General features: G+C 35.4%; 3 protein-coding genes across 5 annotated transcripts; 2 read left to right on the plus strand and 1 right to left on the minus strand.

Annotated features, from left to right (window-relative positions):
• The first annotated feature begins 1,145 nt into the window (after positions 1 to 1,145).
• Positions 1,146 to 6,920, plus strand: LOC109043941 (cyclin-dependent kinase 4). 2 transcript variants are annotated; one of them, XM_019061318.2, is made up of 6 exons: positions 1,151 to 1,287; positions 1,543 to 1,715; positions 2,294 to 2,462; positions 3,574 to 3,715; positions 5,071 to 5,238; positions 5,916 to 6,920. In XM_019061318.2, the coding sequence occupies exons 2-6, from the start codon at positions 1,610 to 1,612 to the stop codon at positions 6,288 to 6,290; spliced, it is 960 nt and encodes a 319-aa protein (XP_018916863.1). In that variant the 5' UTR covers positions 1,151 to 1,287; positions 1,543 to 1,609; the 3' UTR covers positions 6,291 to 6,920. The 2 variants fall into 2 exon arrangements, with proteins under 2 accessions (XP_018916862.1, XP_018916863.1); XM_019061317.2 differs by having other exon boundaries at positions 1,146 to 1,715.
• Positions 6,921 to 8,470: 1,550 nt separating this feature from the next.
• On the plus strand, positions 8,471 to 20,146 carry LOC109043885 (solute carrier family 25 member 16). The gene is made up of 7 exons (XM_019061241.2): positions 8,471 to 8,784; positions 10,032 to 10,124; positions 11,211 to 11,344; positions 12,562 to 12,747; positions 13,722 to 13,878; positions 15,013 to 15,154; positions 15,781 to 20,146. Exons 1-7 carry the CDS (start codon positions 8,724 to 8,726, stop codon positions 15,962 to 15,964), a joined length of 957 nt encoding a protein of 318 aa, XP_018916786.1. The 5' UTR covers positions 8,471 to 8,723; the 3' UTR covers positions 15,965 to 20,146.
• A 614-nt stretch (positions 20,147 to 20,760) lies between these two features.
• ZC3H3 (Zinc finger CCCH domain-containing protein 3) lies at positions 20,761 to 27,492 on the minus strand. Of its 2 annotated transcripts, none has more exons than XM_019061240.2 (5): positions 27,213 to 27,492; positions 24,170 to 26,510; positions 23,377 to 23,517; positions 22,170 to 22,365; positions 20,761 to 21,407 (listed from the first exon to the last, which is right to left on the minus strand). In XM_019061240.2, exons 2-5 carry the CDS (start codon positions 26,422 to 26,424, stop codon positions 21,075 to 21,077), a joined length of 2,925 nt encoding a protein of 974 aa, XP_018916785.2. In that variant the 5' UTR covers positions 26,425 to 26,510; positions 27,213 to 27,492; the 3' UTR covers positions 20,761 to 21,074. The 2 variants fall into 2 exon arrangements, with proteins under 2 accessions (XP_018916785.2, XP_072154256.1); XM_072298155.1 differs by having other exon boundaries at positions 27,365 to 27,466.
• Between the last annotated feature and the right edge of the window lie 431 nt (positions 27,493 to 27,923).

A 27,923-nucleotide genomic window follows, 5' to 3' on the forward strand; every position in this document is an offset into this window, starting at 1 on the left:
CCAATGCTTTTTTATGGAGGAGTAAATTTTTGTGCTTCATAATGACCTTATATGCTGAAACTGAGGTAGCTTTTGCTGTAATCTGAATATTGGCAGGAAACTGCAGAAACTCCTTTGTGTCGTTTCAAAATCTCCGCTCTCTTATTTTATCAAATGAGACAAACCGATGCTTTTGCTTGAAATGTGTATAAAGTATTCTTCACACAGAGAATGCAAATGAAGGAAATTTTCAAGAAATGGCATTGAGTATTCTGCCATTTGATAAATAAGTTGTGACAGAAAGTCTGCAGCGGGGCAAACCAAAATTTGAAGTTTTGCAGTTTCTCTGACATACATTGAGCATTTTTTTTTTTTTTTTTTTTTTTACATATTTTTTTTTTTTTATTTATTTACTTTTTTTAAGAGCTTGCGCACTCTAGGTGTGGGTCACTTGGCCGCAGTCGGGTAGACAAACAGCCACCGCTTAGTAAAGGGGTACTTTAGCATGAAATTTGATTAATGAATAAGTGAGATTCAAGTTCTTGTCTATTTCATGATGGGTCAAATGTTTTTTATGCCAAGGAGGCATTCTTTTTTTTTTTTTTTTTTTTTATTCTAGTTTACATTACTTAAGTACCGAAAGGAGAATATGCAGTAAAATGCTAAAAAATTTTGTACAAATTTTTGCATATTATTTTAAGACCTTATCATCACACCCTTGCTAGCCTCCTCCCCTCTCCCCCGGTATAAGTGTGTAAGTTTGCAAGAGGTATACCTCTCTGAGATTCAAAATGTTTTGAAACTTATCAAAATAAAATTTCGTGAAATTACATGAAATTTGTCAAAACTGCTACCATAAACCGGGTATGTCATGAAATGCATGGAGAAATGAATCATGAGTCAAATTTCAAGGTTTCTCATCGAATTTTCGGTCAATGGGTTTCAAATGCAAGCCTTTGAAAAATCATTGTTTTCATGGAAAGTAAAATATCATTTCAGCTTTCAGCCAGATGAAAAATCTCTTTCATTTGATTTGGTCCATGCTGCCATGCACCATTCTGCAACGCTGGAGCAATCACTCTTGCGCCTCTGGCGGCGATTAGGGGTAACTGTACTCGTGCGAGCCAATCAGAACACTCGGTCACTCGTGCAACTGGTGGTTGCGGACATGCGGAGCGGGGAGCGGAAGGGATGATTTGATACTGTTGATACCCGTCAGGGTCTAGTTGTTTTCATTCATTTTCACTTTTCATTTCACTATACCTTTCCCGTCGTTGAGTGCGCCGCTTTATTTTCAAAGCATTTTGTGTAAATCTTGAGTTTTTACTGACTTTAAACCGCTTTCGGTTCAAGATCTGCGGACAATCATTACTTTCTAATTGCCATTACCAGCGTGCTAACCTGAAAAGTCGTGCCTGTCCCTACGTTAGTGTTTCGTTTGTCGCACCTTAGGGAAAAAGACTAAAAAGAGTCCTTTCTTGTTTCCCTCTTCTTATCCCAGAAGTTTTTTTTCACCATGGTTTTGTAACTAATTATTTTAAATGATCTATTTTCTCTGAGCAGGAAGTTCGAAATGGTGTCATTTCAAATGCATTCATAGTAATCATGAAAAGTTCTTGAATTTGGTGTAATGTACGACTTATCAATCATGGCCTCAAGCAATTTATCACAGCTAATTTCATCGGACATATTTACCACAGGAAATCACTATGAAGAAGTCAGCGTTATAGGCAATGGTGGGTATTTGATCATTTCTAGCCCCCCTCTTACCATCTGGTAAAGCTGTACTTAGCTCTGTCTTCAACTAATTTACTTTTTCCCCTACTTTATGTTTCAAGTTTCTTTTACGTTTGCCATAAATTAGCATTCACACTTTTATCGTACACTGGCGTATCGCAAGATAACCACTGCTTTGTCAAGTTTACTTAAATACACCATCTCAGAGATGTAACTTATTTCCAACTCACATTGTGTTGTATCCTCAAGTAGTGCGGTGTGTTCAAGAGTGGTATTAATTGTATATTCCGGTTTTAGAAAGTTCTGCACTGCATGATAAATACCTGAACACTGAGTGATATCTTAGTCACATACATATAGTTGAGTCCCATCGGAGATATCAGTCAAATTATTATCAATGTCTCCTAATAGCAGATTTCATAAAAAAAATGAAGTATATTGAAAGGAAATCTGGCCAAGAAATTTCTTAATAAACTTCTTTATCAAAGAGATCTTTTATCTTTTCTGCCCAAGTGTTTTTTACACTGGAAAAATATTTTTGTTATCATGCTCATTTTTCCTCTCTTGGTCTTGACAGGTGCCTATGGAACTGTCTACAAAGCTAAAGACCTCTCTAATGCGGGGAGTATTGTAGCTTTGAAGAAAGTGAAGATTCCTTTAGGGGATGAAGGAATACCTCAGTCCACAATTAGAGAAATAGCAATGTTGAAATTGCTGGATCGTCATCGCCATCCAAACATCGTGAGGTAATCAAGTATTGAATAATTTTCTTACTTAAACACAGTTGAAGATACTCAGTTTTTTTACGTACTCAATGGCATCTGTAGTTTTAAAAAGTCGATGGCTTTTGCTGCACCTCATCAAAGAATCGCTAAGGAACCCCAGTAACAATGGCTCTCAAAAAAAATTCTACAAAAAGTTATCAAAAAAATGTAAAAAAACTTTTAAATTTTAATATTTTGCAAAGTTTAAGTTAGAAAACTCTTTAAACACTTGTTTTACGAAACCCTTTTGGGGAATTCTTTTAAATAAAAAAATAGTGCCTTGTTAATTATAAGAAAACGTAAAATTTACACGAAAAACAATATACTGTATCCTCAATTTTTATGGGCTGCAAATTTCCTGTTGATACTTATCTGTTCACCACTTTTTTTCCACGTTTTTGCCTGCAGGAAGTTTATAAAAAAAAAATACATAAATTTTACTTAACAACGCAAAAAAATTTACTTAAAATTTTTCCTCAATTTTATGTAAAAAAAGCCCTTAAAAGGGTTTACTGATATGAATATTTGAAGAGTTTTTTTTACGTAATTTTCAAGTGGTTTTGAAGTATCTCTTAAAATTTACAAGTTTTTTTACAACTTTTCTCAAAAACCACTGATACCTAGGAAGGGGGAGAGGGCTGCAAGACCATCAAATTAAGATTTCTTGAGGGTTGCTCTCTAACCCATGAGACTATTCACGTGGTTTTTTTAAAGGGAATATAGACTATTGCATTCTTGCCTAAAGTCAGACCTGGACCAAAGACCATATAATGAGTCTCTGCTCCCCCCCCCCCCTCCTCTTTTGTGGGGGGTCTGTATTTCGGACAGGGATAGGCCATTTTTGAACTTTATGGTAGGTATCAATTCAGTTCACTTTTTCTGCATTTTGTGATTTTGATGCTTTTGGGCAGCCGCTTTGATAGACCCTCTCTAGCTGTAGAATTTCTGTTGTCAATGATAAGGAGTGTATAGATTTGGGAAGGCTCTTAAAATTACCAAGAAGTTTGATCCATTAATATATTTTGTAAATCACCTACCCTAAATCTGCTTCCTTTTTTCTCCGTCTCTAATTTTGTATTGATTTATGCCGCAGGTTACTTGATGTTTGTCAAGGACAGCGTATAAGCCAGACTAACCAGCTAGTTTTATTTCTTGTGTTTGAACATGTCAATCAAGATTTGGCAAGCTACATACAGAGATGTCCTCCCCCTGGACTCAGCCGGTGCAAAATCAAGGTATTACATCCATGGATTTTTGCTGCTGACTTTAGATGCAGATTTTAAAATACTGAAAATGTAAAAGAAAGAAGGTGGAAGAGAGGTGCTCATTAACTTGAGACTGTAATTATCACATTAATACATTCAAGCTCTTCTTAAAGAAGAAAGAGCGTCACGTTTTGTTTTCTTTTTTGGCCAAGAAAAAAATACCTTATTTTAGGGCTGTGCAAATATTCGAAAATAGCGCATATTCCTGGTGACTATCCAGCAAATATTTGCTTCGGCTGACTCCGGCACCATCGCAAATAGTGAATATTTGTGCCATCACGAATGACAAATTTTGCAACCGACATTTTCGAAAACAAATTTGTCTTTAAAAAATGAGTCTGGCGATCGTTAGATACTAGTTTGACTGCCCCTGTAGATAATTTTAAATCTTGGGAATGCATACATAACTGCAGGGACAGTCAAGCCAGTACCCAGGGATCTTCAAACACATTCTTAGCAGCCGAGGCTTCTGTTATACCATTTCATTGTTTTCTGTGCACGTGCAAATGGAAAATTTTTGAAAAAATTAATCACACTTATTTGTCGCCTTTTGTAATATTTGCTAATTTTCTCAATTAAAAATATCATTTTAAAATATTTGTATTACTATTAGTAGTTGTGAGTAATTGACTTGAATTATTTGCTATTCGCTTTGTATTTGTGAATAATTGGCAAAATTATTCGTTATTTGCTTAGTTTGAAAAATTCACTATTCCCACAGCCCTACTTCATTTTCGTAACTTGCAACAAGGTAGCTATTACAAATACCATCTTAATGGCCAAATGCGAATAATGCTCATCCCAGTCACAATGTTTAAAAATCTCAATTTAAATTTTATTTGCTTCCAGGAAAACCAATCAACACATTTTCCTGCAATTTTGTGTGATTGAGTGAATGAGTGAAGACAATTGACAGAAAATTTTCAAACCAAGCCGTTGACAAAAAGAAATCATCGGTTGATTTTCTTATAAACAAATATAACATGAGTGAATACCTAAGAGGCCCTGGTTTTTCGATTTTAGCTATGAATAATGGCTTGTATCTGTCCACTTGCTAAAAATTTACCTGTATTGATCAGGATGGTCAATCTACAAGTATGGACAGCATTGAATTCATAAACATAATACAGTAAGTGAATTCAATTTACCCAATGATGTATTTAACTCACTGCATGAAACACATCATTGGGTCCTTGAAATATTTCTTTTTGCTGGAATAATTCCAACATTGGTCTGCTTTGAAATGTCATTTCACCACCCTCTGTTCAGATCTTGGTTTTTTTCTTGCTGATTTATTTGAAAATGTATCTTTTGATGTTTTGCAGGACATCTCACGTCAAATTCTGGATGGTGTAGACTTTTTACATAGTCACAGAATGGTTCATCGCGATTTGAAACCTCAAAACATTTTAATTGGGGCAGATGATAAAATTAAAATTGCAGATTTTGGTCTTGCAAAAACATATGACTTTGATATGAGACTGACTTCTGTCGTAAGTATTTTCCTTAAATTCTGTAGTTTTATCATTAGTTTTATGTTATATTATACCTAATGGTTCTGCAAGATTTGAAAGTTTTTAGGAAAAGATAGGTGACTGCACAGACATTTTGCGATCATGATGCAATTCAATTATCGTAAGGGCGGAAAATTTTTTTGCGGGACAAATACAAGGTAACTAATTATTGAAAACTTGAAGAAAATCCCAACAAATTCAGAGAGGGGTACGCTCAAAACAAGTCAGACCTTGAATAGGTTGCATACCTTTGAGGCTTGACACATTCACACATAGATAATGTCCTCTCCCCAGAGTTTCAAGATCTCTAAACATTTTAGGGAGACATGGCGGGGGCCAAAGTTTATAGTCAGCGGAATTTTTGCAAAGTTTATGTAAAAGAAGTGAGTTGTAGCGAAATACAGTGTGTGCAGGCTAAGATTTTTCAGCATATGCATCACATTATAGGGTTTTGTTAAGTTAAACTTGAGTTAAAATTGCCTCCAAAGCGCTGGACTACCAAAAAAGGACCTCCTTTGACATCCAGGCCAGCTCCGAAAATGGCCCATTTTTATTTTGATGGGAACCCGATGTGTTGTTCCTACCTTTGTATAACCCACTTAGTTCCTCAGCATATTCCGGCGAAATTTTATGAATGGTCTCCCCCTCTTTTCCAGGTTGTTACTCTGTGGTATCGTTCTCCTGAAGTTTTACTCGGACAGTCGTATGGGACCTCAGTAGATATCTGGTCATGTGGCTGCATCATTGCTGAGATGTTCAAACTTGAACCACTCTTTTGTGGCTCATCAGAAGGAGACCAGTTGAATAGAATATTTGAAGTAATAGGAACACCATCCCTTGAAGAATGGCCAAAACAAGTCTCCTTGGAATGGAGTTCTTTCTCTATTCATGAACCAAAATCCTTCTCTTCTCTTTTGCCCTCGATTTGTCAAGCAGGCACTGATCTGCTTAAATCAATGCTCACTTTTGATCCAAAAACCAGGATATCAGCCCAACAAGCCCTAAGTCATCCTTTTTTCCAAGAAACGTAACATAATAGAAATTGGGATTTCTAAACCTCTATGTGCCAAGAAAGTTCAGGCTTAAAATAACCTTAATAAAATGCAGTTCTTGAGCTTACGTTTAAGTAAGCTGAGAATCTAAAGTCTTAATATGATAGCAGCGAAAGTATTTTAATCCGTGAAGAACGTTCGAGACTGAATGTTAGTTACATCTGTGTTCTTTTTGAAGGCGACAAAAAAACTTGTCTAAAAGAGTCTGCAGAGCTCGAATTCACTAGTGGTGAACATGTTAAGATGTTGAGTGATGCAGCCTCTGGAAGTCTGGACCAATCAGAGATCGAAATTTGTCTTGATATGCTATGAGAAAGTTCTAAGATAATTGGAGCTCTCATTATTCTTTTTACCTCCGTATGTGATTTTCAAAAAAGCTCAATCTATTGTAACTTTTGTTTTAAGTGCAAAAAATTTATTTTTACCCATTGTATTTTTATCCTTGTAAAGTATAAAATATTTGTATTCGTTCATATCATCAGACATAGAAGAAATGACTTGTCAGATATTTTTAGACGGGTATGCAAAGCATTTATCTACTCTTTTTTATTTTAAATTTTTTATGGAAGCTCATTTCCTTGTACCATGGAAACTTAAATAAATAATTTTTTTAAAAAATATTTTAGATGTGTAGAACAGTTACCTAATTCTTGTGCTGCTACCATAAGTGTAGGTGCATTTTAGAAAATATTCACATTTTCTTGTCTTACGGCAACTCAAATGATTTTAATCCCAACAATTTTAGATATTCGGCATTCGTGCATCGAGCTGCAGGAGTTCCAACTTCAAGTAGTTCTTATTTGAACAAAGAGGGTTTTTAAATTTTTCTTTATTTTTTTAGTCATCTGCTCAACCAAAGTACGTAGTCTAGTGCTGTAATGAGTAAGTGGGCGGAAATCTAAAATAGGGTACATTTCAGGGTGAAAAAAGTCGCAAAATCAAGTTCATTACCTCTGGAAGTTCTGTTTTCTCAATTCTGGACAATTTTGGGATCTAAAAACTAATTTGGTCCCAATTTTTGGGAAATTGTTTCTTTTTACACAGCTTTCCATATTCAAATTTTAGCTCATTGTAATGGTCGTGAGTTTCGAAACAAGAACGCAGCAGCTGCAGCCATTTTCAGAAACGGAACAAATGAGCACAAGATTTCTAGTTCGGCTTATACTCTTTAACAAATAACACGCATGTTTTCAATAATAAGTATTTCAAAATAAAAAGAACGAGCATGACGGTCGTGCGTTCTAATAAGTGAACAGAATTATTATTTGCCAACTAAGTAGTGTTGTCACGATTCACCAAAAACTTCAACCTGGTAATGATAAATACTTCCTCCCACTTCAGGGCATCCTGGGGCAACACCGACGCAGACCAGATTACGTTTGCGCTACGGAGGCACACGCTTTTTGGTATAAGTGAGCATTTAGCTCTCAAGTCTAGCTGTGACGGTTGTGAGTAAACTTTTTCGAATTCTTATCCGCTTGTGGACGAATTATGCTGCGGATTTTTTACGTCCTATTTATTTTTCACAATGGAGGAAAGTTTTTAAATATTTAATGATGTGCAAGCTCCTGAATAATGCTTTACTCTTTGAGTCGCAGCAGTGCAAGCTAAGAACCATAGGTACTGTCCGGCAGGACGGTTGTGAGTTTGACACCATTTTAAGGGTAAAATATTACAAAAAAACAGAAATACTAGGCAACTTTAAGAAGTGTTTTCTTCCTATTTTGGCCGAAGAAATAGAAGTAGAACACATTTATATGGCAGTAAAAAACCAGGGACAGAATGTCCTCATTTCAAATTTTCGCCCTAGTAAACTGTAGGGGAAAGTTAATTCCTCCAACAAAACAAGGTGACATTTCAATAAAAATACGATAGATTGTTGACTTACAAAATACTACTATACTATGGGTTGGACATTTAATGATAAAATAGGATGTGATGACTAATCCCTTTCTCTGTTCACATTCTGCCATCTGCCTCTACTGAATTCAAAAAGGCCGCTGATTTCCGTTCCTGAGGTCTGAACCAATCTCAGCCTTCAGCTTTGTTTCGGAACTTCTGATTGGTCATAGACTCACTCTTATCAGTGAGTCTTCCGTACTCAAACTTTCACCTGGAACTTTCACGACGTCATCATGCAATGTTTACATTCGTGACGTCACTACAGACGAATTCCACTGAAATTCTTCCAAAAGTTTCGTTTACAATGGTCCGCTTTCATTCATCAGTTCAAGTGTTTTTTTCGTATCTTGTGTTTTATGAGGCGAGAATCTTAGGATTTGCCCAGAATGACAATTTACTCGATATTCTAAATCACAAGTCGCTGGTGATTATGCCGAAATTCCAAGTTATTTTCAGCTGATTTGCTGAGTATTATTTACATCTCAAAAGTTCGAACCGCTCTCTCTGACCATGGCAACTCAACCAGACACTTCATCTGCAAACTTCATTTGTAAATCATTGCTTGCTGGAGGTAATTATTTTCTCTTTACAGGATACTTACTTCAATTCACGTATAATTTCAATGGACATTCCCAATAATATAAAGATATTAATTGTTCAGACTAGGTACTGATGTACGTACGCTCGTAAGAAAGAGAAAGGACTTCGCAGAGGCCAACTTAGCCTCTAATATAAAGTAAATTCCAAAGAGATAGAAAAAGTTGCGTAGAAGTAGTCTAGAGGAGGCAAGGTTTCAAGTGCGAGTAGAAACAACTGAGAAAGTGTTTGAATAAGGACAGCAGCTGTGGATAAGGAAGGGTGAAGAGATATAAGGTGAAAGTTAAAAGTTTTCTTTAAGTATAGTAAAAGCAATTATTATAGTCAATAGTATCGAATTTCTAGTATTGTTCTCTAAAATTGAAAAGCACAAGTTTAAAGTTTCTAGCCGTAAATAATCATGTCAGGAATGTGAAAAGTGTTTAAAACATTGGTTTGCTCTTATGCGGCATCACACAAGGCATTATTTCAAAGCAGTACAATGGAAAATTCAAGCAGAATATGAAATTGTGGCCCTAAAACTAAAGTGCTATAGGACTTGCAAGGTTGTAAATTCTCAGGTTTCAAGTCAGTTGAATATGAGTATAGTCATTACGAGTCAGAGAGCATTCATGAAAGTGAGTGAGAGATAGAGGAAGTTACCCGCTTGACCAATCAAGTAGACGTGTTTTCAGTTTATTTTTTCCATTGCTGTCACCGATCCTACTGCCAAATCTCATATTATAAGTGACATTTTTTCAAAGAATAGAAGTCTATTGTCTTTCATGTGTCTATTATTTTTTTTAAATTTTTTTTGAGCGAACAGGCAAGGAGAGGCTCAGTTAGGGTTGTTTTTATAAAACTGCAAGTCAACCTACTTTACAATTTGGATATACTTATGTCGGAAATTTTGCCATCAATGGACCATCATAGAATTCAAAATTGTTGACAGTTGCCGGATCGAAACGGCAGCAAATTCGTTAGTTTCAGTGGCCGTTAAATTAGAATGCTAAGTATTGCCATTTACCTAAATGGCTTCTGATGAAGAGCCTAAGTAATGTTGATTGTATTATTGGTAGTGGCGGTGTAAGTTAAGTGATATAGCCTTTTCCGTGTATGGTGGTTTTCTAATGAGTTGTTTTGGTTATCAGTCATGGGGAAGATAATTTTTCTGCTGGTGCCGTCTTCTCGAGTTATCTCCATTTTTCTTTTTGACAAGCTGTTTAAATTATTATGTTTTAGGTGTTGCAGGAATGTGTTCAAAAACAGCAGTGGCTCCTCTGGATAGGATTAAAATTCTTTTGCAAGCCCATAATAAGCATTACAAACATTTAGGTAAGCACTTGGAATCATAACAGTACAGGTAATTTTTTTTTAACGATAACAACTGTTTTTGTTCTGTAAATTCTAGTAAGTAAATAAATCAATAATCTTATCTCAGTTGTTTTCGAAAGAAATGGACTTCTTAAAGAATTCAAAAGGATTTAGTGCCGACCAAGTTTAATTATATTTTCTGATATGATGCCCTTTATGAGCATGATTAACTCTAAAAATCAAACTTTCTTTGTGCCAATTTTGCTTCAAAATTGAATTTTGTAGCATTTTTGCACAATTTCCTTCATTAAGATTTGGTTTTCTCTCCAAGTTTAGAGTCCTTCAGAGGAAAGTCAAACGAACTTTAGATCCCCCTAGAAAATAGTATTCTTTGATGGAGCTGATACCTATCGACGATGTAAGTCGGCAATCACATAATTCGTTTTTGGTGTCTGAAAATCTCTGCCTCTATGTTATTTTTTTAAAGGAGAACAAATTGACATCATTCCTCGAAGCTTATGCAGAATTTTCTTTGCACAGAGAAGGAAAATCTTGGCAGTTTTAAAGAATTGCTGTTGAGTAGTTTTCCGTTTAAAAAGTGAAGTGTAACAGGAAGTCTGCGACGTCACAAACGAGCTATGTGATTGCTGACTTACACCGTCGGTATGATGTTTTCCTAATTTTTCCGCTCTCAGAAAATTTGGTCAGGCATAAGTAATGAAGTACCATGCTGGTGATTGAATGTTAATGAACTGCTTATGAATAAAAGGAGGTTAGAGCTGTCGAAGACACCGAAAGAGATTGCACTTCAATGATTGTTTCAATTAGTCTAATTGTGATAAGGCCCAAATAGGGCTTCCTGTCATGTCCCTTCTGTTTGAGTAATCAGTGCATGCATATTCCAGGTTGCGAAAGTTCATAAATGCAAGTTTCACTGCGTTCTCTTGCTTCAATTTCTGGCGTTACCATAGGATAATGGTGATAAAAAGCTTTTTAGAATACTTTTAATAACACACACACAGAATAATTTTTTTTCTCTTTGCTTTGCAAATGACAAGATTGTCTCGCTTTTGTCTCATGTATCACATTTAAACAATTCAATTACAGGAGTTTTTTCCGGCCTGAAGACTATAGTTGAGAAGGAAACGTTCATTGCTTTATACAAAGGAAACGGAGCACAGATGGTCAGGATATTCCCGTATGCTGCAACTCAGTTCACAGCCTTTGAAATCTACAAAAGGGTTAGACTATTTTTTTTTTATGATTTACTCAATCCAAACAGTCTTGCCTCATTACTCAGAAATTCCAATGCAAGGATGTGCCAAGAATGATTCATAGCATGGTAAAGAGAAAACAAATAGGTACAAACTTGCCTTTGCTCGACTCACCAGGCTTGTATGTCATAGGCTGTACAGAGTCTGTGCATATAAACTCCACCAATGTGTTGGTGAGAGATGCTCACACACATGATTTTGCTCATGAGTTCTGTTGATGTGTGAGGGAGAGATGGTTTAACTGCAGTTTCACAACGCTCAGGTTTTTTTCCTCATACTCTTGCCTTATTCACTCCTGCTTTCCTCTATTAGGACTTCATACCGTCTTTCATAAATGATAATGGTTTTTAACATACATTTACATCATTGTTTTAGCACCTGTCTGCTTCTGACAGATGAAATACAAGATCTCTTGACAATGGGCCTGTTGCAAACTTTTGCTAGAGCAGAATGAAGAGTTGTTTCCTATAGATAATGCCTCAAAAATCACGATGAGCGCATCGGCAAAGTCTGAAATGCACTCATAACTTCACAATCTGCGTAAGAAATTTGCGTTATTTTGAGCTTCCCGCTTCAAAAACGATACTACTGCACAGGTGAACATTTTGTTAGAGGAGTCGCTCCATCGTCGGCAATATTCATCATGGCCGACGCTTGCGCAGTTCCTCGCGTAATTCGAGGAGAGTTCAAGGTCAATTAAGGCGGGCGAGGAAAATATGAACGTAAACACGCCGATTGTCATATGGTTTAATCCTGTTCAAGTGTTATCTCGTCCCATCACACGTGTTTTGGCGGACTGGCGTCGGCCATGATGAGTATTGTCGCCAATGGAACGACTCCTCTAACAAAATGTTCACCTGTACCGTAGTATCGTTTTCAAAGCGGGAAGCTCAAAATAACGCAAATTTTTTACGCAGATTGTGAAGTTATGAGTGCATTTCAGACTTTGCCGATGCGCTCATCGTGATTTTTGAGGCATTATCTGTAGGAAACAACTCTTATTTTTGCTCTAGCAAAAGTTTGCAACAGGCCCATTCACAGGAAAAGAATGAATTTCCTTAAAGATTGATCTTCCTCTCTGAAAGGGTGAACAGAATGATTAACTGTCAGTCCTCATTGATTTCGTTTTTTTTTTACCCTGAAAATACTGAATTTTTAACAGAATTTGTCTTCTCTCTTTCCAGACATTCACCTCAGTCCTTGGAAGTGGGTCTCACATAGCCAAGTTTTTTTCTGGATCGGCTGCTGGTGTCACTGCTGTCACATTAACTTATCCTCTTGATACGATCAGAGCACGCCTGGCCTTCCAAGTCAGTGGAGAACATGTCTACACAGGAATCATCCATACCGGTGTCAGCATATTTAAAGAGGTTTGTTACTCCTCAGGATATTTTCATTTTCACTAATTCTATCTGTGTCTCAACATGATATTGTACCTAGTTCAAAAATTATATACTCACAAGTATCTTTGTAAAGACCATCTACTATACACACCATAATATTTCACCTTGTAAACAAATTTTTTAGCATTACTGCCAAGCTGCTGGCAATGATCTCATACCATTGATGACAGTGTAATTTAATTCCATTATCCTTCAGGCTTCGTCTACGACTTAATTTTAATTTTAATTTTATTGATTGATTAATTAATCGTGAGTGAAGTCCTTCTCTTGGAGTACAAATTTTTACTGCAAACACTCTCACTCTGAAGTCATGTGAGACATATCTGGGGTGTCTATGATTGCTAGTGTTTAAACAGTAGCCTCTAAAATTATAATTCAATCTCCAGTGACGTAAACCCAAGAATTTATAATCATAACGCTCTTATGAGCAACTTAGAAGCTAGAAATAGTTAATTCCAAAAAGTAAAAACCTGAGCCCAAACTTCGTCAGCTACGATTGACTGCAAGTTGTTAAACCTTACTTCTAGATTCGACCTTAAGTCGGTAAAATTATACTCTAAACCCAAACCATATGCAGGTTGAGCTTTCTTCACAGCAGATTCGAGCCATCCTTAGTTCCTTGATGCAAACAGTGGTTTGATAAATGATGATTTGATTAATGAATCAGTGATCAAATAGCATAATCGACATTCTTGCCTCAACTTGTGGCCAACCCAGTTTTTCCAATAAAATTCAGACCTGGCAAGCCATAGTTGCTTCATGAAACATACGTAATTTAGAATTGAGGTTTATCGCTCTGGATTGATAAATTTATTAGGGGTGTCTCATCTTTCCCAATAAGTGCTGCAAATTTCAATCCATTTCAATTACCTACTTAGTTTGGTTATTTCTTACTGTTGTGTTAGAATCATCAATTATACGTTTATTTTATCATATTCCAGGAAGGTGGTGTCAGAGCCTTATATCGAGGATTTGTGCCCACACTCTGTGGTATGGTGCCATATGCTGGGTTTTCTTTCTATTGCTTTGAAATGTTGAAGTTTTTCTGTATGAAGTATATTCCAAATATTACTTGTACACCCTGCAAGAGGAATACAGGTATTTGATTTTTATTTGATTAAATTTGGGGTTTGCGCAAATTTCATATATGATTTTGCAACCCTTACTTTTCATCTGTTATGTTCATATTTGTCATAATTAATTCGCTTGAAGAAAAAAAAAATAAATACAAAAAAAAAGAAATCTCTTATTAAGCTCCCTCTCTCTTAAATCTTTCCTGTCCGTATGTCACTGAGCAATTATTTGTAAATTTTAGATTAATCGTTGCTATTTCAATTTTGATCATGCCCATATGTTAACAATGATTTTCTTTGTCATCAGAACACTGTCAAAAAAAAAAAAAAAAGAAACTGAAAATTACCAACGTTCGGTCACTAAAATTGGAAATGACTTTTTTTTCTTTCTTTTTTATTGGTCCCTGTTTTCTCTTTCAAGGAAGATTCAAAAAAGCTGATTTTACCACCAAGAAAAAAAAAATAAAAAAGAGACAATTCCTAATGGCTGACTGTCATTAATTTTTGGTTATCCTAAAATGACTGCCGTTGTTGTTCCCCCACACCCTCTATTTTCACATCCAAGCCCTATGAAATTGAATCCCTACAGAACCCATTTAATATATGAAGCAACCCTCCCCCCCTTCCGGCATAAAACTAGGAGTTTGACCCAAAAATGAAGGCCAATTTAAAAAAATTGGATGCCATCGCTGGTGACCCAAAATTGGTATAGCTCAGCCATCAAAATCACTGTCCCTTTTCTGATGTTGGTTAATGTGCCTAATTTTGAAAAAATTCACCGAAAAAATCTGATAGTTTATAAATTTACCTGCATTTTTCAAGGCAAAAATGGTCGAAGATTATCTTAGTAACTCTTTCGTTTGAGTGTCTCACTTCGTTCAAAAATGAATTTCGATGGTTTTTCCTGCTCAATTGAAAAAGTCAGCACCTCTGTGTGCATCTCGCATACGTCACATATTCTATAACTATTTCAAAATGCGGTAGGGTGATAGAAATTTGACTGGAAATAAGCGAAAATTTAAAATTAGTTCTCCGGTAAAAAAGATTCATGTCTCAGTCTGGCTTTTCTGTTTTAAACAACATTTCTTTTTTGCTTGTAACGGCCCAGAAGGTAATCAATTTTAGATTTGGTCTCTATTGTTTGTAATTCTCTTTCTAGGTGGTTTGGTATTAATTGTGCCTGCAAAACTTCTTTGCGGCGGTGTAGCAGGAGCTGTAGCGCAGAGCGTTTCTTATCCACTCGATGTTACACGGAGACGAATGCAGCTAGCGATGATGAATCCAGACACACATAAATTTGGGTAAGTTTTTACTGCTACAAATATAAATTGATGGTGAAACTACCAGACCATGTATCTCAGTTTGCAATGGTGCAGACCTCCTGTCATACTTTCTTTTTGAAATGGAAAAGTACTCAATATCAATTCTTGAAAAATTCTATGATTTTTCTTCTTTGTGCAAAGAAAACTTTGTAAAAACATCAAGAAATGGTACATATTGATTTGCTCTCCTTCAAAAATTAGATGGGAGTAGTGATTTTTACCACTCCAAGCAAGATACGTGGTTTGGTAGTTCGATCATCAAAATGCATTTTCATTTGTAGGTAATAATAAACTTTAGCCTTTGTATTTTAATGTGGTGTACTTATCTAGTTTTTTAGCCTGGTTTTTAATTCATATATCAAAGGTACAGACAATTTTCTGAAACAAAATCTGTCAAGATGTGCGTATTATGTTAATACATTGTGACATGTTGGCTATTATCTTCAATATACCAAGATTTTCAGTCTGTAATGAGCTTCTAACCATGGAAAATTTTATCTGTTGAAATTCTTTCCCATTCCTAAGAATGTCCTTCAACCCTGTACACTTATTGATGATTTAAGTGAATTTTTCAACACTCATATCAAATACCTTCATTCTTTCAGGTCAGGAATGGTTCAAACCCTCAAAGCAATCTACAAAGAAAATGGTGTTTTTCGTGGCTTATATCGTGGTATGAGCATAAATTATCTACGTGCAATACCAATGGTTGCAGTCTCGTTTTCAACCTATGAATTGCTGAAACAAGCGCTCCAGTTGGACACTGGCATTGACATTAAAACTGGCTAGAGCAGGTGAAGCTAAAATTGCATTAGCATCGGAAGAAGGATGCTGTTCTGTATCCATAGCCTAATTTTCTACCAAAGTGAAATTTAATTTGATATTTCATCCATCTATTCTGTTCTTTTGATAAGGTTTATTTTAAGGTTAAAAGACGTCGGTGGAGTTATAGCATTTTTTATGAATCTCTGGCGCATGCGCACGAATCAAATGATAGTAAGTTATTCTCTTTGAATTTTGTGATATACTTGTTTTGAATCTGATTTTTTAACGTTTTACTAAGGTATAATGATCGGATCAACCAGAATTTAAGATTGTTGAATTTTTTAATTTTATCATTATTTTTATTTATACTTGTTTAGTTCTTCCTTCTGTTTTATTCATTTTGTCTTGAGATCAGATTGATAATTGCTAGTTTCATAGCACCCCTTTAGTTTAAATTTATTTAATTTAAACTTGATTAGTTTGAAGGCCTTTCATTTATGTCTTGAATTTTTGTCATTGCTTTCATTAGAAAGATGAAAAAAGTCAGGTAAAATATAAAGTCCCAATGACGGTATAACTTCATGTAAAGGCTTTGTATGATAACTTATGGACTTTTTGTGTGTTTGTGTAGTGGCCTTGAAAGTTGACTTTTCTTCTTTTGTTTTAAGCTAAAAACAATCCTATAGCTTTAGTTCATCAAATAGCCACACCTTCACAGGCCAATCCAAATCCAGGAGGAGCTTGCATTCAAATTTTTTTTTTCCATGTTGAACAGACTTAATTTCGGCCAAAATACCAGTCAGAAGGAAGTCAGAAGTTCACGAGCCCATTTCACAGGATTTAAAGTAAGATGGGCTTAGAGGTGCAGAAAATGCTCAAGGGTACAAACCTAGGCCCGATTTTCATGTGAGGAAACTTCTTGATAAAGTTTTTTTTTAGCAGTGGAGAAAAAAACTGTGGAGAATAGCTCGCTGGTTTTTTAACTTTTTCTGGCTTATCGCAGATTTTCATCTTTACGCAAAAGTCGGAAATTTTGTTGCTGAAATTGTGGGAATTGTAACTGATTTTTGCACTAGGAAACTTCATGCATCCTTAGGTGGGGTCCATCAATTTTCATGGCTTGGAAATGTCCCAACAAGCAATTTTTCTAAAATTTTGGGTGGAAAAATCAACACTCTCACGCAAAAAGAATAAAAAAAATGGCTCTTAATGAGCCTCTTAATGATTGCTCCTAATGAGCTGTAAGCCGACAGTACATAAGCCATGAATCTGGCTGCATGAATTTTGCTCTTTGGATACTCATTTTTTGAGAAACCCTGATTTGTGAATTTCTTCAAAGTAATTAAAAACCATCCAAAAAACTTAATTTAGAAGCATTTTTCAAGAAATATTGAGTGTTTAGATGTCATCTACCTGAATGCATGTTGATCAAGTACAAGTTAGTTAAATCATCATGAGGTTAAAATAACAATTATAAGGAATAGTTGCCTATATAGGTGGTTTAATCCTGAAGGTTTGTTACAGTATTCTTCACGGCCAGTAGAAATGCATCAACAAACAGATATAGTTTGCAACTCGCTAATCGTGCGGTTAAATTATTTTTGACACAATGATTTGAGTGGATACTATGGGAAAGTAGCTCCTCCTATACTGAGAATTGTGGAAAAATATGGTATATCATCTACTTTCTTTTCAGCTGCAAGTGACTAACAAGTTACATTTTTTTAATTTTTTAATTGGTTGTTTCTTCTGTCAACATGCTTGTGTCCTCACTGTCAATTAAGAAAGCATTTGCCGCGAACAATCTTTTTTCTTTGCAGTTCTCTGTAATTTTCCTTTTTATTTTTGTAAGAAAATTCATGGGTATGATTGTTAAAGTTTTCCTCCTCGCTCAAAAATTTGGGCGCGGCTCGTATTCTATGTGGACCCACCTGCCAAAAATAACATCATAAAAATGTTGCAAAAATACTGCTACAACGTTAATTTTTACAGTAACATTGCAACAAAATTTTCGAAACCACCTTTTGCCCGGCAGGTAGAGTTTTTTTAAAATTAATTCCTCAAGACTCATAGTTTCTGAAAATGTATGCTAATTTATTTTTATTATTAACTATCAATTTTTTCTTCCTTTTGTAAATAAAGTCTCCATGGAAGGAAGTGCTCATTTATGAAGATGATTCTGTATATACTATTACAGAGTGCTTGAAAAGTGCACATAATGAATGTGATTGATTTGTAAATAACCTCATTGACAAGAAAAAATTTGTACTTAAAATGAGATGATATTTTCATCATTATTTTATCTTATTATTTATTATTTATCACCACTAACTTTTCTTCAAGATTTGTCAAAGCACACTTGGATTCTTTTTATTTGACAATAGGATAATCCTAGAAATTACATATCTGTTATAAATCTATGCCATCATTCTCAATTAGATTATCAAAAACTTATAGGATCCATCCAAATTTCAATTTTATACGTCCAATATTAACGGAATTATTGCCCATGGAAAAACACAATGCTCGACATCATCTTTTGCAGTAGTGCATATCGATATCTCTACCACCTTGCTCTTGCATGTTTTTAATGGAAAGCAATCATAGTGCAAATGTGTGCATCACTGATGTACGAGTCTCAGGTCGAGGAAATCATAGTTTGCTCTGTGGTGGTGGACTATGTCGTACACTGTACTTTTCGATGGATGATATCTCCAATTAATATTGAATGTAGAAATCTGGCATTTAGACTGATCTTGTTAATTTTTTCTTATATATAGGCTCCAACCATCATGCACAATTCTGAGACGAGTGTAATTGACTTATTATCTTTACACCAGTGAATTGTTGGTTCAACGCTTGTCAGTCAGGGTAATGAGTATCCTTGTCACTTCTTTTATATTATAGTTGTTAATTGTTTTGTCAATTGTGATCTGTATTTCAAATTAATGTTTCAGTCAGAGAAGACCAACAATTGATAAAGCCTGAGTGAATGTCATTTGACCAACTGCTAACCAATGAATGTTATTTAATACACTTATTTAAAAGTTTGAATATCAGGACCCAAGATAACATGTTGGCAGTTGAAATTTTTCTTATTGATTTAACTTGGTAATTTACCAAACCAAATACCAATATTTGGTAGTTATTCCAATCTGAATGAAGTACCCCTTTGAATGTAGATGCCTCTGACTAAATATTCATTTATCTTTTTCTCATTGAGTGGCTGTGGTGTCGATGGAAATTCTATTTTTGACCCCTTTCCCTAGACGGAAGTTTTTCTCAGAAGGAATTAATGTTAATATTATTCATGGTCCAAATTTTGTTGGCCAGTTTACGCACAGTTGAAAGTTGCGGCTGGAATGTTAGCTTCATGATTCGATCGCTGATTAATGGTTTGTGCTCCAGCATAAAGATGTGAAATTAGCAAAACATAATATTTCAAAAAACTAGTAAGAAAGTAGTATACAAATACAAAACGTCCATGTAGCGTTTTTTAGGAGGAAAATATGGAAGAGTACAAATTATGTACCTCTGCGCACCCCTTTGATTACAATTTTTGTTTTTTCTGTGAAATTCTAGAACTCAGGTCATTTATAACTTCTGTACAAGCTTTCTTATGTAAAATTTTCAAACTCGAAAAAAAAAAACCCAGTTTTTTCTGAGTTATTTTACAAGGTGTGCTTCTAGGGCTGTTGAGGAACTAAGGATATATGTACTAAACCTGCTGTAAAAAAAACTCAACTTTCGTACAGCTTGATTTTAGACTTTAGACTTTAAAATATACAATTTTCTTGACATATTCGGTCAAGTTTAGAGGCTAGTTCTTGCAACTTGCGGTCAACTGTAGCCAACAAAATTCAGGCCCAGGTGTTCGCTTTGAATTGGTGGCAATGTTGTGCAAATTAATGCTCCGATTTGAAAGCTTATTTTTTTTAAACGATTTGTTCTAAGGTCAAGTTGGAAATTAATGCAAGTATTGCAAGGGTCAGAATTACATAATTTTATGAGTGGGTTGTCTTTGCCCATTTTACATGAATGGTTCACTGTATTTTCCAGCAAAAAAATAATTTTTATAGTTCTTTATTGATGTGTCAATTTTATATAATTTTTTATCACATACCTTTAATGATTCTACAAATTGTAAGACCAGTTTCTAAACCTTTTTGTACTTAAACGTAACTTATATATATTTTATTCCCTGTTTTTCTTTCATTCATTTCATTTTTTCACAAAGTCTTGAACAAATCCATCAATTCATACTAAAAGAAAGAAGGAGTTGCTCAATTGCCCACATTTTGCTCCGAGAAAATACAGAAGGTGGTGGCAAGTAAAAATATGTACATTTCTGCATCACAGCGAGCATGAAGTAGTGACTGCTTCTTGTTGTAGTCTCATTCTTATCGACTAGGCAGTACATCTCTACATTATGATTGAATCTGGAGGTGGCTGCCTCACCACTACCTTCTGTATTTCCTCGATGCATATTTGGAAAGGATATATCTGAGATAGGTACAGAAGTTTCCTCAGAAATTTTAGGGAGGTATCGCCCTTTAAAAATAGAAAGGCCAGCTTGCATACGCACTAAAATTGCTCGCTTTTTCAAAATTGCAGTGAAATTTGCGTATTTATCGCGAAATTGCGGCAATTTGAGAGTTAGTGACTAAAAGATAAGAAAGTCATGAAACTTCTGGGAAAAGAAGGTTTCTTTTAAAGTGGGAGGGCTGTTCGCAAAATGAGAGGGTTAAGAACTTCCTGCATCCCTGATACATACAATATGATGGGTACTTTTCAATTTTGGCAGAGAAAAAAAAGGATAGTTTGTAAAAATCAGGTAACTTTAGTCAGGAGTATTGAGAAAAAGTTACAACAGAAATAACAAACGTAGAAAGGGACTATTTCAAACAGAAGAACTGACACAAAGTACACATAACTCAAAACATCACGACTGAAAATAACTTGACTGGAAATATTGACAAACTTAAAACTTGTACGAAACTTATTCAAATAGATCAAACTGAATGCAATGAGATTGATTAATTAAAATGCATGAAAGGCAGACATCAGTAAAACATCTAAAAAAATATGATTTTTATTCCGAAAAATACTTTAAATTGTTAAATCTAGCTTTTCCTTAAGAATCACATGAGCTTAAAGGTATAAATGAAGGTAAAGTCCCCAACTTAGGGCGTTGGGGGATAAAAGATTTAAGTTCTTTTTCAGAGCTGGTGCTGAAATATCGCCTTGAAGGTTCATCATTCATTTCAGATTCTGTTGAGGGTGAGTCTTCGATTTTTGGAAGTTGAGCCGTTGCAGCAGTGGTTGAATTGTCTTCCTCAGGCAATTTGTCCAGATTAATTTTCTTTTTATGCACCTTTTTGCGGTGGGCAAATTTACAATTTGCCTTGTTTGAGCAAACGCCATCTTTCTCTAACTCTGGACATAGTAGCACATGCAATTTATCACACTGAAAAAAATAAAATCAATCATTATGGACACTGGAGAGGATTAGCTTAGTTCATGAAACAGCAGATCTTATTGTTTCGTTTGGTAAACCGATGATTACCAATGAAAATGGGTATTCTTGAATTGTCATTATAAACAGTACAGGGCAACATACAGGGTGATCCAAAAATCCTGCGCCACGCATCACCCATGTAACTTTCATAGGAATTGAGATAAAGACTTAAACTTTTTCAAGTCCTCGTAGGTCAAAGAGATGAAAATTTTTGGCACCTCCAAAATTTTAAGGGGCCGCTTTGAAAGGAGGCAAGAACCCTAGGGGGTTAAAGGGGTAAACTTTTGGATCACTTTGTACTTTGAGGTGAATTTTAAATCAGAGGGGTGCAAAGAATCAATACCAAGACTCATTAGGAGAGATCAAACGAATAAAATAGAAAATGTAGGAATTGAGTGCAAATTAATTGAAAGCTGAATCATCAAACGTGCCCTGCAAGCTATTAGCTCATGGCTCTAGAAATAACTGATTACGCTGGTTTCATCCTAATACTCAACATTCTTCCATAAAATTAGAAAGAAGGGTTGAACCACCAAAGGAACACAATAATGGCTTCCCTTTGTTTGTAAAAAGAAAAGAAAAAAAAAAGGAGCAGAGAAGGCAGAAAAAAGAGTTAAGATCATCTCTTCATGGGCCAAAATCCTGGTCTTGCCTCAGCCCTACAAAGCAGCTGAATCCGACTTCGACAAAAGTACCTATCCAATGACTAACCTCTAATCCAAGAGGGCAGAATCCTCGTACAAAATCACGGCAAATTGGTGCTTTGGAACTGAGCTTGACGTGGGGGTAAAGACAGTTATTTCGAGAACAGGCACCCTGCAGGAAATGTAGACACGTGGGCATTTTCTGAGGAATAGTATCATGTGATAACAGACATTTATCATTTTTACAAGCACCTTGAATAAAACTGGAACAGACCAAAAAAATTTAAAATTAGGCACATTACATTCATCCGATAGCAAATGAATTATTTTTTAATTTTAAAGCTGGTTGATTTGGAATGAGTGAATATATTGTGCCTGCAAAAAAAGGAGTACTTAAGTATACTATCATGTTGCGAAAAAACGCTATATGGACATTCAAGAGCCACCGAATTTCCTCCGATTGAAATTTTATTTTTGAGATGAGTTATGAATATTTTCTCTTGAAATTTTCAGATGGTTTAGGTCTGATCTTGCATAAAACTCTGAAAAATTCGACAAAAAACATTGACAGATGTCCCTGAAAATTCATATTTTAGCAAATATTATTTTGCAACGCCTGAAGGCTCATACAGCGTTATTCGATAGCATGGCAGTATAAAAGACACACAAAAAAGGGCTGCCTTGAAACACCTACAAAACAGCTGCGGCTCGTACGGGCTGCCTACAAAAAGTTGTAAAGAAAATGAGATCAATTGAAAATAAAGGTTTCTTAGAGGCACTAGAATTCAGAAATAGGTGTGAGGCTTTCTCAAGTTCTATCTAAAAATTTATCTTCAGTGATGTCAAAATGGGTGTATCAAATAGAAACATTTAATTTATTGGTTTTTTTTATTTATTTGCATATTAATGTCATGTACGAAGGACAAAGTACAGTGTGAGGAAAAATGTCCACAAGTAGATTGCAGCTGCTCATGAATTGATGGCCGAAGTGGAAGACCATGTACCTCCATTACGTTGTTTAAAAATTTTCATTCCTACATTCTTTTTTTGGAGAGAAACAAATCGACTGTATAGCTTGAAATTTAAACAGAATACGGTCTGTTAATAGAATAGAAAAATCAAAGCAGTTTTCAAGAAATTACATAGACTAGTTTTTCAAAGGAAAAATGAAGTATGACAGGATATCTCCAACGTCACAAACGGAGATACATGGTTGGGTTGGGATGCTAGAATTTTACAGAGATGGAAGACTTGCATCAGTTAGTATTACTTACGCTTGACATATTGCGACATATTTCTTGTCATGTAACTTCAGGCACTTTCCGGCAAGGAACATTTTGCATCTACCATACTTGTGGTAATTTTCACATGGAGTATTATTCTTGCGTCTTAAAGCTATTCTCCTTCTGGTCAGACTGCAAAGAGAAAGGAAGAAATTATATGACAATTTGAACAGAGACAATAATGGAGTTTTCCAGCTAGTTTTTAGAAGAGAGGTTAAAAAATCAGGATAGTGTCCACACAAGTTCGCTCACAGCCTTTTGGTATGAATGTTATTCAAACTTTTTTTATTAATTGTGTTCACTGTCTTATTGCACAAATTGATTTGCACTTTGCATGATTCACTAAAAAAATAGATGAGGTCATTTGATAGGTATATTTTTTTTTAAAGGAAACTTGGTGTTAGGACGGATGTTTAATTTTTTGCCGCTTGATAATCTGAAATCATCAAAGCATGATATACAATAAATTCAACTGACCCATCGAAAGGAATAGATTATTACTTAGGGTGTTGTTTAAGTTTGTGAAAGACAACTAGTTCAGTAATAGTCGGTCAATCACAACAAAATTAGACTGTCATTTAAAGGAAATGCAGTTTTATAACGATATGTATCAGCTATTAATTTTTTAGGTTTGTCAATTAATGCTTACCTATGAGTCTCATACCATTTGTTACCTTCATTCATGAAATGAATCATACCACAGCTAAATATAATTTTCAATAATAGTAAAAGATGAAATTTCAGAGGAGGAGAAAATCTTAGATAAATAAAAGGGGGAGCTTACCTATTATTTCCAGCAGTAGAGGACACATTTTTCAATTTAAGTTTGCTCAAGTGGACTGCTCGTTGAATCTTCTTGCTTCGGCCATTTTCTGGCTGGGATTTGCGCAGCTTTCTTAATTTTTTCTGTATTACTGAGGCAGCAGCTATATTGGTCAATGTTTTACTACATTTGTTTGCCTGTCTTTGATGATGCAATAGAGACTGCCTGATCAATTTAGTTTTTCCGATTGCGACTAGATTATTACTTACATTTTTGACACTTTTGCCATATTCACAGGCTTTCCATGAAAATTTATGATGATTAATTTTACTATATTTTGATGTAGATTTGCGTGAGGATTTGAGATTATTACTTGTTGCTTCCGCGCGGCAGCTAATATTTGTACGATGGCTTCGCTTTTGGTCCAAAGTAGACTTTCTTATTAATTTTGTTTTCCCTATTGAAACAAACGAGAAACTTCCATTTTTCATCACAGAATGCCTTCTTACTCTTGGTGAATTGATTTTTTTGTATTTGCTGTGAGACGGTTTGTCTAAAGATTGTGCAGAAGAATGACTTTTTGGAGTTTTTACTTGACTGTGCTGAACATTTGACAATTTGTACCGATTTATCATTTGGCGCTGAATCATTCGTTTATTTATGACATCAGAACTCGTTCGGCTAGGTTTGAAATGTATTTTGTAAGTAGATGGGGAGCTGCATTTAGACTGAGTTGGATTGACATTTCTAAGAGAAAACTTACTATTGAAAATTAGGAGTTTATTCACTTGTTGAGAGATCCTTGGTGTGGGTTGCTTGCGAATTAATTTTCTGCGAGAGACATAAAGAAGTCTTGGACTAGTACTATTTTTGTCATCTTTCACACTCGAAGTGGAAGTAACATTAATTATGGAAGTTTTTTTCCTTGGCTCTAAAGAACTTTTCGAACCGAATTCTTCAAGATTCAGATGAGGCTGAGAGGAACTAGTTGAACTGTTAAGATACACTATTGACTTATCAGTCGACTGGAAGATATTTTTAGGGGCCGATTGACTTGTTGTTAGTATATTTTTGAGAGTTAAATGATATTTTTGGGAATCAGATCTGCCTGCTAGATTGTTAGGTAATTTCTTGGGCGAGGAGCACTGGCTTTGAAGAGGACGATTGAAATTTATGAAACTATTTTTTCCTTCGCAATTTGTTTTTTTATAACGGTCAACCTGTTTGACTGAAGATGGTTTGAAAGAATATTTACACCTGTTGATGACACTTCTTGCTGAATTGGTGCTGCTGACTTGAGAGAGAGCAGTTCTTCCAGAATTTTTGTCTCCATACTGCATTGAGCGCATTAGGTTTGAGAGCTTTGTAATCCTTCTTAATTTTTGTAAGTTCAACTCCTTTTTTTGAGCAGATTTTGATAATAATGTAGAGGATGTTGAAGGACGTTCAGGAGTTTGAAAGGAGTTTTTGACGGAATGACTGCCGACAGCAGCTTTCGTTTGTACTGTAGAATCCTTCAAAAACTCAGAACCAATTACAGGATTAGAGGTAATTTGTTTTTCTGCCACTCCAGAGCTTAGTGCAGATGATTTGCAGTTTGCAGTTAACTCCAAACTTACCGAGGAAAGGCTTAAATGGTTATTAGTAGTGCCTGCCATTTGATCTTTAGCCACTTTCTGCTTCAATACAGCAGTATTCACATAGTAAAACGAGGCTTTTTTCTTTACGTTAGGTTTTACTTCTTCATTACGGTTAATGAATTTCGGATTGACAAAAGTTTTTTGAGAGCGGGAAATATTGGAGGGATTTTGTATAGATGTGCAGCTATTACCACATTGTTTCATCTGATTACTCTGCAAAAATTGAAGCTGATGAGGATTCTCCTGAGCAATTGTTTTATTGGGTTTTTGGGATAAAAACCAATTTTTGAGATCATCATCTTCCGATGTTGGTTTTGGTTGATTAGCAATAAACTTATACCTGGTCTTGAGAGAAGACTGAGAGTTAGTCATCGCAGAGGGCTCATTTGAGAGAATTGGAGATGTGTCTCTGGAGACACTGGAAGAGGCTGTAACATTACTGTCACAAAATTTTCCACTTGCGATGCTACCCAACTTTAAACGATTGAAAAGTGGATTTACGTGTATGGTTTTCTTGTCTGGAAGTAGCCTTTTTTGAAAATTTGGGTTGACAAGCACAATTTTTGGACGACTGGGATTGCAAGGAAGGTCATTATTGATTGATGGTTGTCCTGTCATATTTTCCCTTCCTATCATTCTATTGATGAATTTGGTTACTTCTCCAGACTTGACTTGCGTTTCTTCTTCATTATTTTCCACGATGATATAAGAAGTTGAATGACCTGAAATAAATTCAAAGGGCATCATCAGTTGCAAACATGATCTATATCTGCAATTTATAAGATATTGAGACCAAAATAAAAATACATTATCACGTCTACTCTTCTGTTTAAGTATAAGGGTGCGCATATTGAAAATGATTTTAACAACTGAAAACGCAGAAACAATTATCCAGGTCTAGTCAAGCAAAACAGCCAGCCGCAGAGAAGTGGGTCGCCTTAAACTGTCTCTTATCATTTTATGCTATCTGAACAGTAAGCACTGATAACAATTCCACTTGAAAATTAGGAGTTTTCCTAATTCTGGCAAAACCTTCTGAGCAACTGTGATATCAGGCTTGCTTGGAATCAGCATCATAAAGTCATGATTTCATAAGTCAGGCTGTTGCGACTTAAAACTGAGAGTGTTGGCTCCAGTATATCAGGACAATCTTATGCTAGAAGGAACCGTGTAAAAACTATTTAAATCCAAAGGAATAAGTACATATCAGTTGCGTACTTTGTACTACCTCTTGATTGGATTCATTGCATAGTTCCTCTTGGCATAAATTTATCTATTTCAGTTACAGTAAATATGACGCAGGTCGTTATGGGTGAGTATGGATTGTTGAATGTTCTAACGTTGAGAAATTTCGATTGATTTTTTAAATTTGATAAGGTCAGGGAAATGACTTTCCTCCGATGCATGCGTGATGAGAAACTTACCGTGAAGTTAGGAGACAAATTTTAGAAATATAACAGCAATAAGGTAATATTTACACTTGTCCTTGGTCAAGGTTTGATGGAATTTACGCACAACCAATTGTTATGGGGGACAATTTTGCGAGGAAAGAAGTAGAAAGGCTAAGTAAACTCACTTAACTTCCTTAATTTGCTGAAAAATACTTAACTTTATTAAAAATTAATATAGAATTGATTGAAAACTGAAAATTTCCTAACCAATAACTGGAGTTGCGAGTTGCACAATAAAAACAATAACACAATAACACAAGGTTAGTGTGACGTCATTCATCTCTATTTTGCGGTGTTGCCAATCGGTTAGACTTTGTGCATGGAAAATGACAGCACATTTCCTGGTTTTTCATAGAGTACCTGTATAGCGAGAGTATAGACAGATGTGAAACTCCGAAAATCCATCAGGCCTTCACCGATGCCTCCGCGAATAAAGTTAGGGCCCAGAAATGCAGCCAACCTATGAATTTCAATTGTCCAGAACGATTTATTAATACAATTCTTACGAACCATCGTTTATAAAGCACGTATTTGACTTAGTTTTTGCATAAAATTACTCATTTTTGTGGAAGAACGCTCATTTATGTACTTTCCTAGCCATTTTCGTAAGAATTAGAATCTACCGACTGGCAGTGAAATTTAGTGCGTCAGAAGTTGGTTAGAAGGGTGGCTGCACTTTTGGGC

The sequence above is a fragment of the Bemisia tabaci genome, chromosome 3 (assembly GCF_918797505.1).
Source record: "Bemisia tabaci chromosome 3, PGI_BMITA_v3".
NCBI classification, from domain to species: domain Eukaryota; kingdom Metazoa; phylum Arthropoda; class Insecta; order Hemiptera; family Aleyrodidae; genus Bemisia; species Bemisia tabaci.

Coding starts and splice junctions, on each gene's coding strand:
- LOC109043941 (XM_019061317.2), top strand. CDS start 1,610: ATGTACGACTTATCAATCATGGCCTCAAGCAATTTATCACAGCTAATT. Junction 2,463..3,573: donor CGCCATCCAAACATCGTGAG/GTAATCAAGTAT, acceptor TTTATGCCGCAG/GTTACTTGATGTTTGTCAAG. Junction 3,716..5,070: donor TCAGCCGGTGCAAAATCAAG/GTATTACATCCA, acceptor GATGTTTTGCAG/GACATCTCACGTCAAATTCT.
- LOC109043885 (XM_019061241.2), top strand. CDS start 8,724: ATGGCAACTCAACCAGACACTTCATCTGCAAACTTCATTTGTAAATCA. Junction 12,748..13,721: donor GTGTCAGCATATTTAAAGAG/GTTTGTTACTCC, acceptor ATCATATTCCAG/GAAGGTGGTGTCAGAGCCTT. Junction 13,879..15,012: donor ACCCTGCAAGAGGAATACAG/GTATTTGATTTT, acceptor TTCTCTTTCTAG/GTGGTTTGGTATTAATTGTG.
- ZC3H3 (XM_019061240.2), bottom strand. CDS start 26,424: ATGATAGGAAGGGAAAATATGACAGGACAACCATCAATCAATAATGAC. Junction 23,518..24,169: donor TCTACTGCTGGAAATAATAG/GTAAGCTCCCCC, acceptor TTCTCTTTGCAG/TCTGACCAGAAGGAGAATAG. Junction 22,366..23,376: donor TATGTCGCAATATGTCAAGC/GTAAGTAATACT, acceptor GGTCTGTTCCAG/TTTTATTCAAGGTGCTTGTA.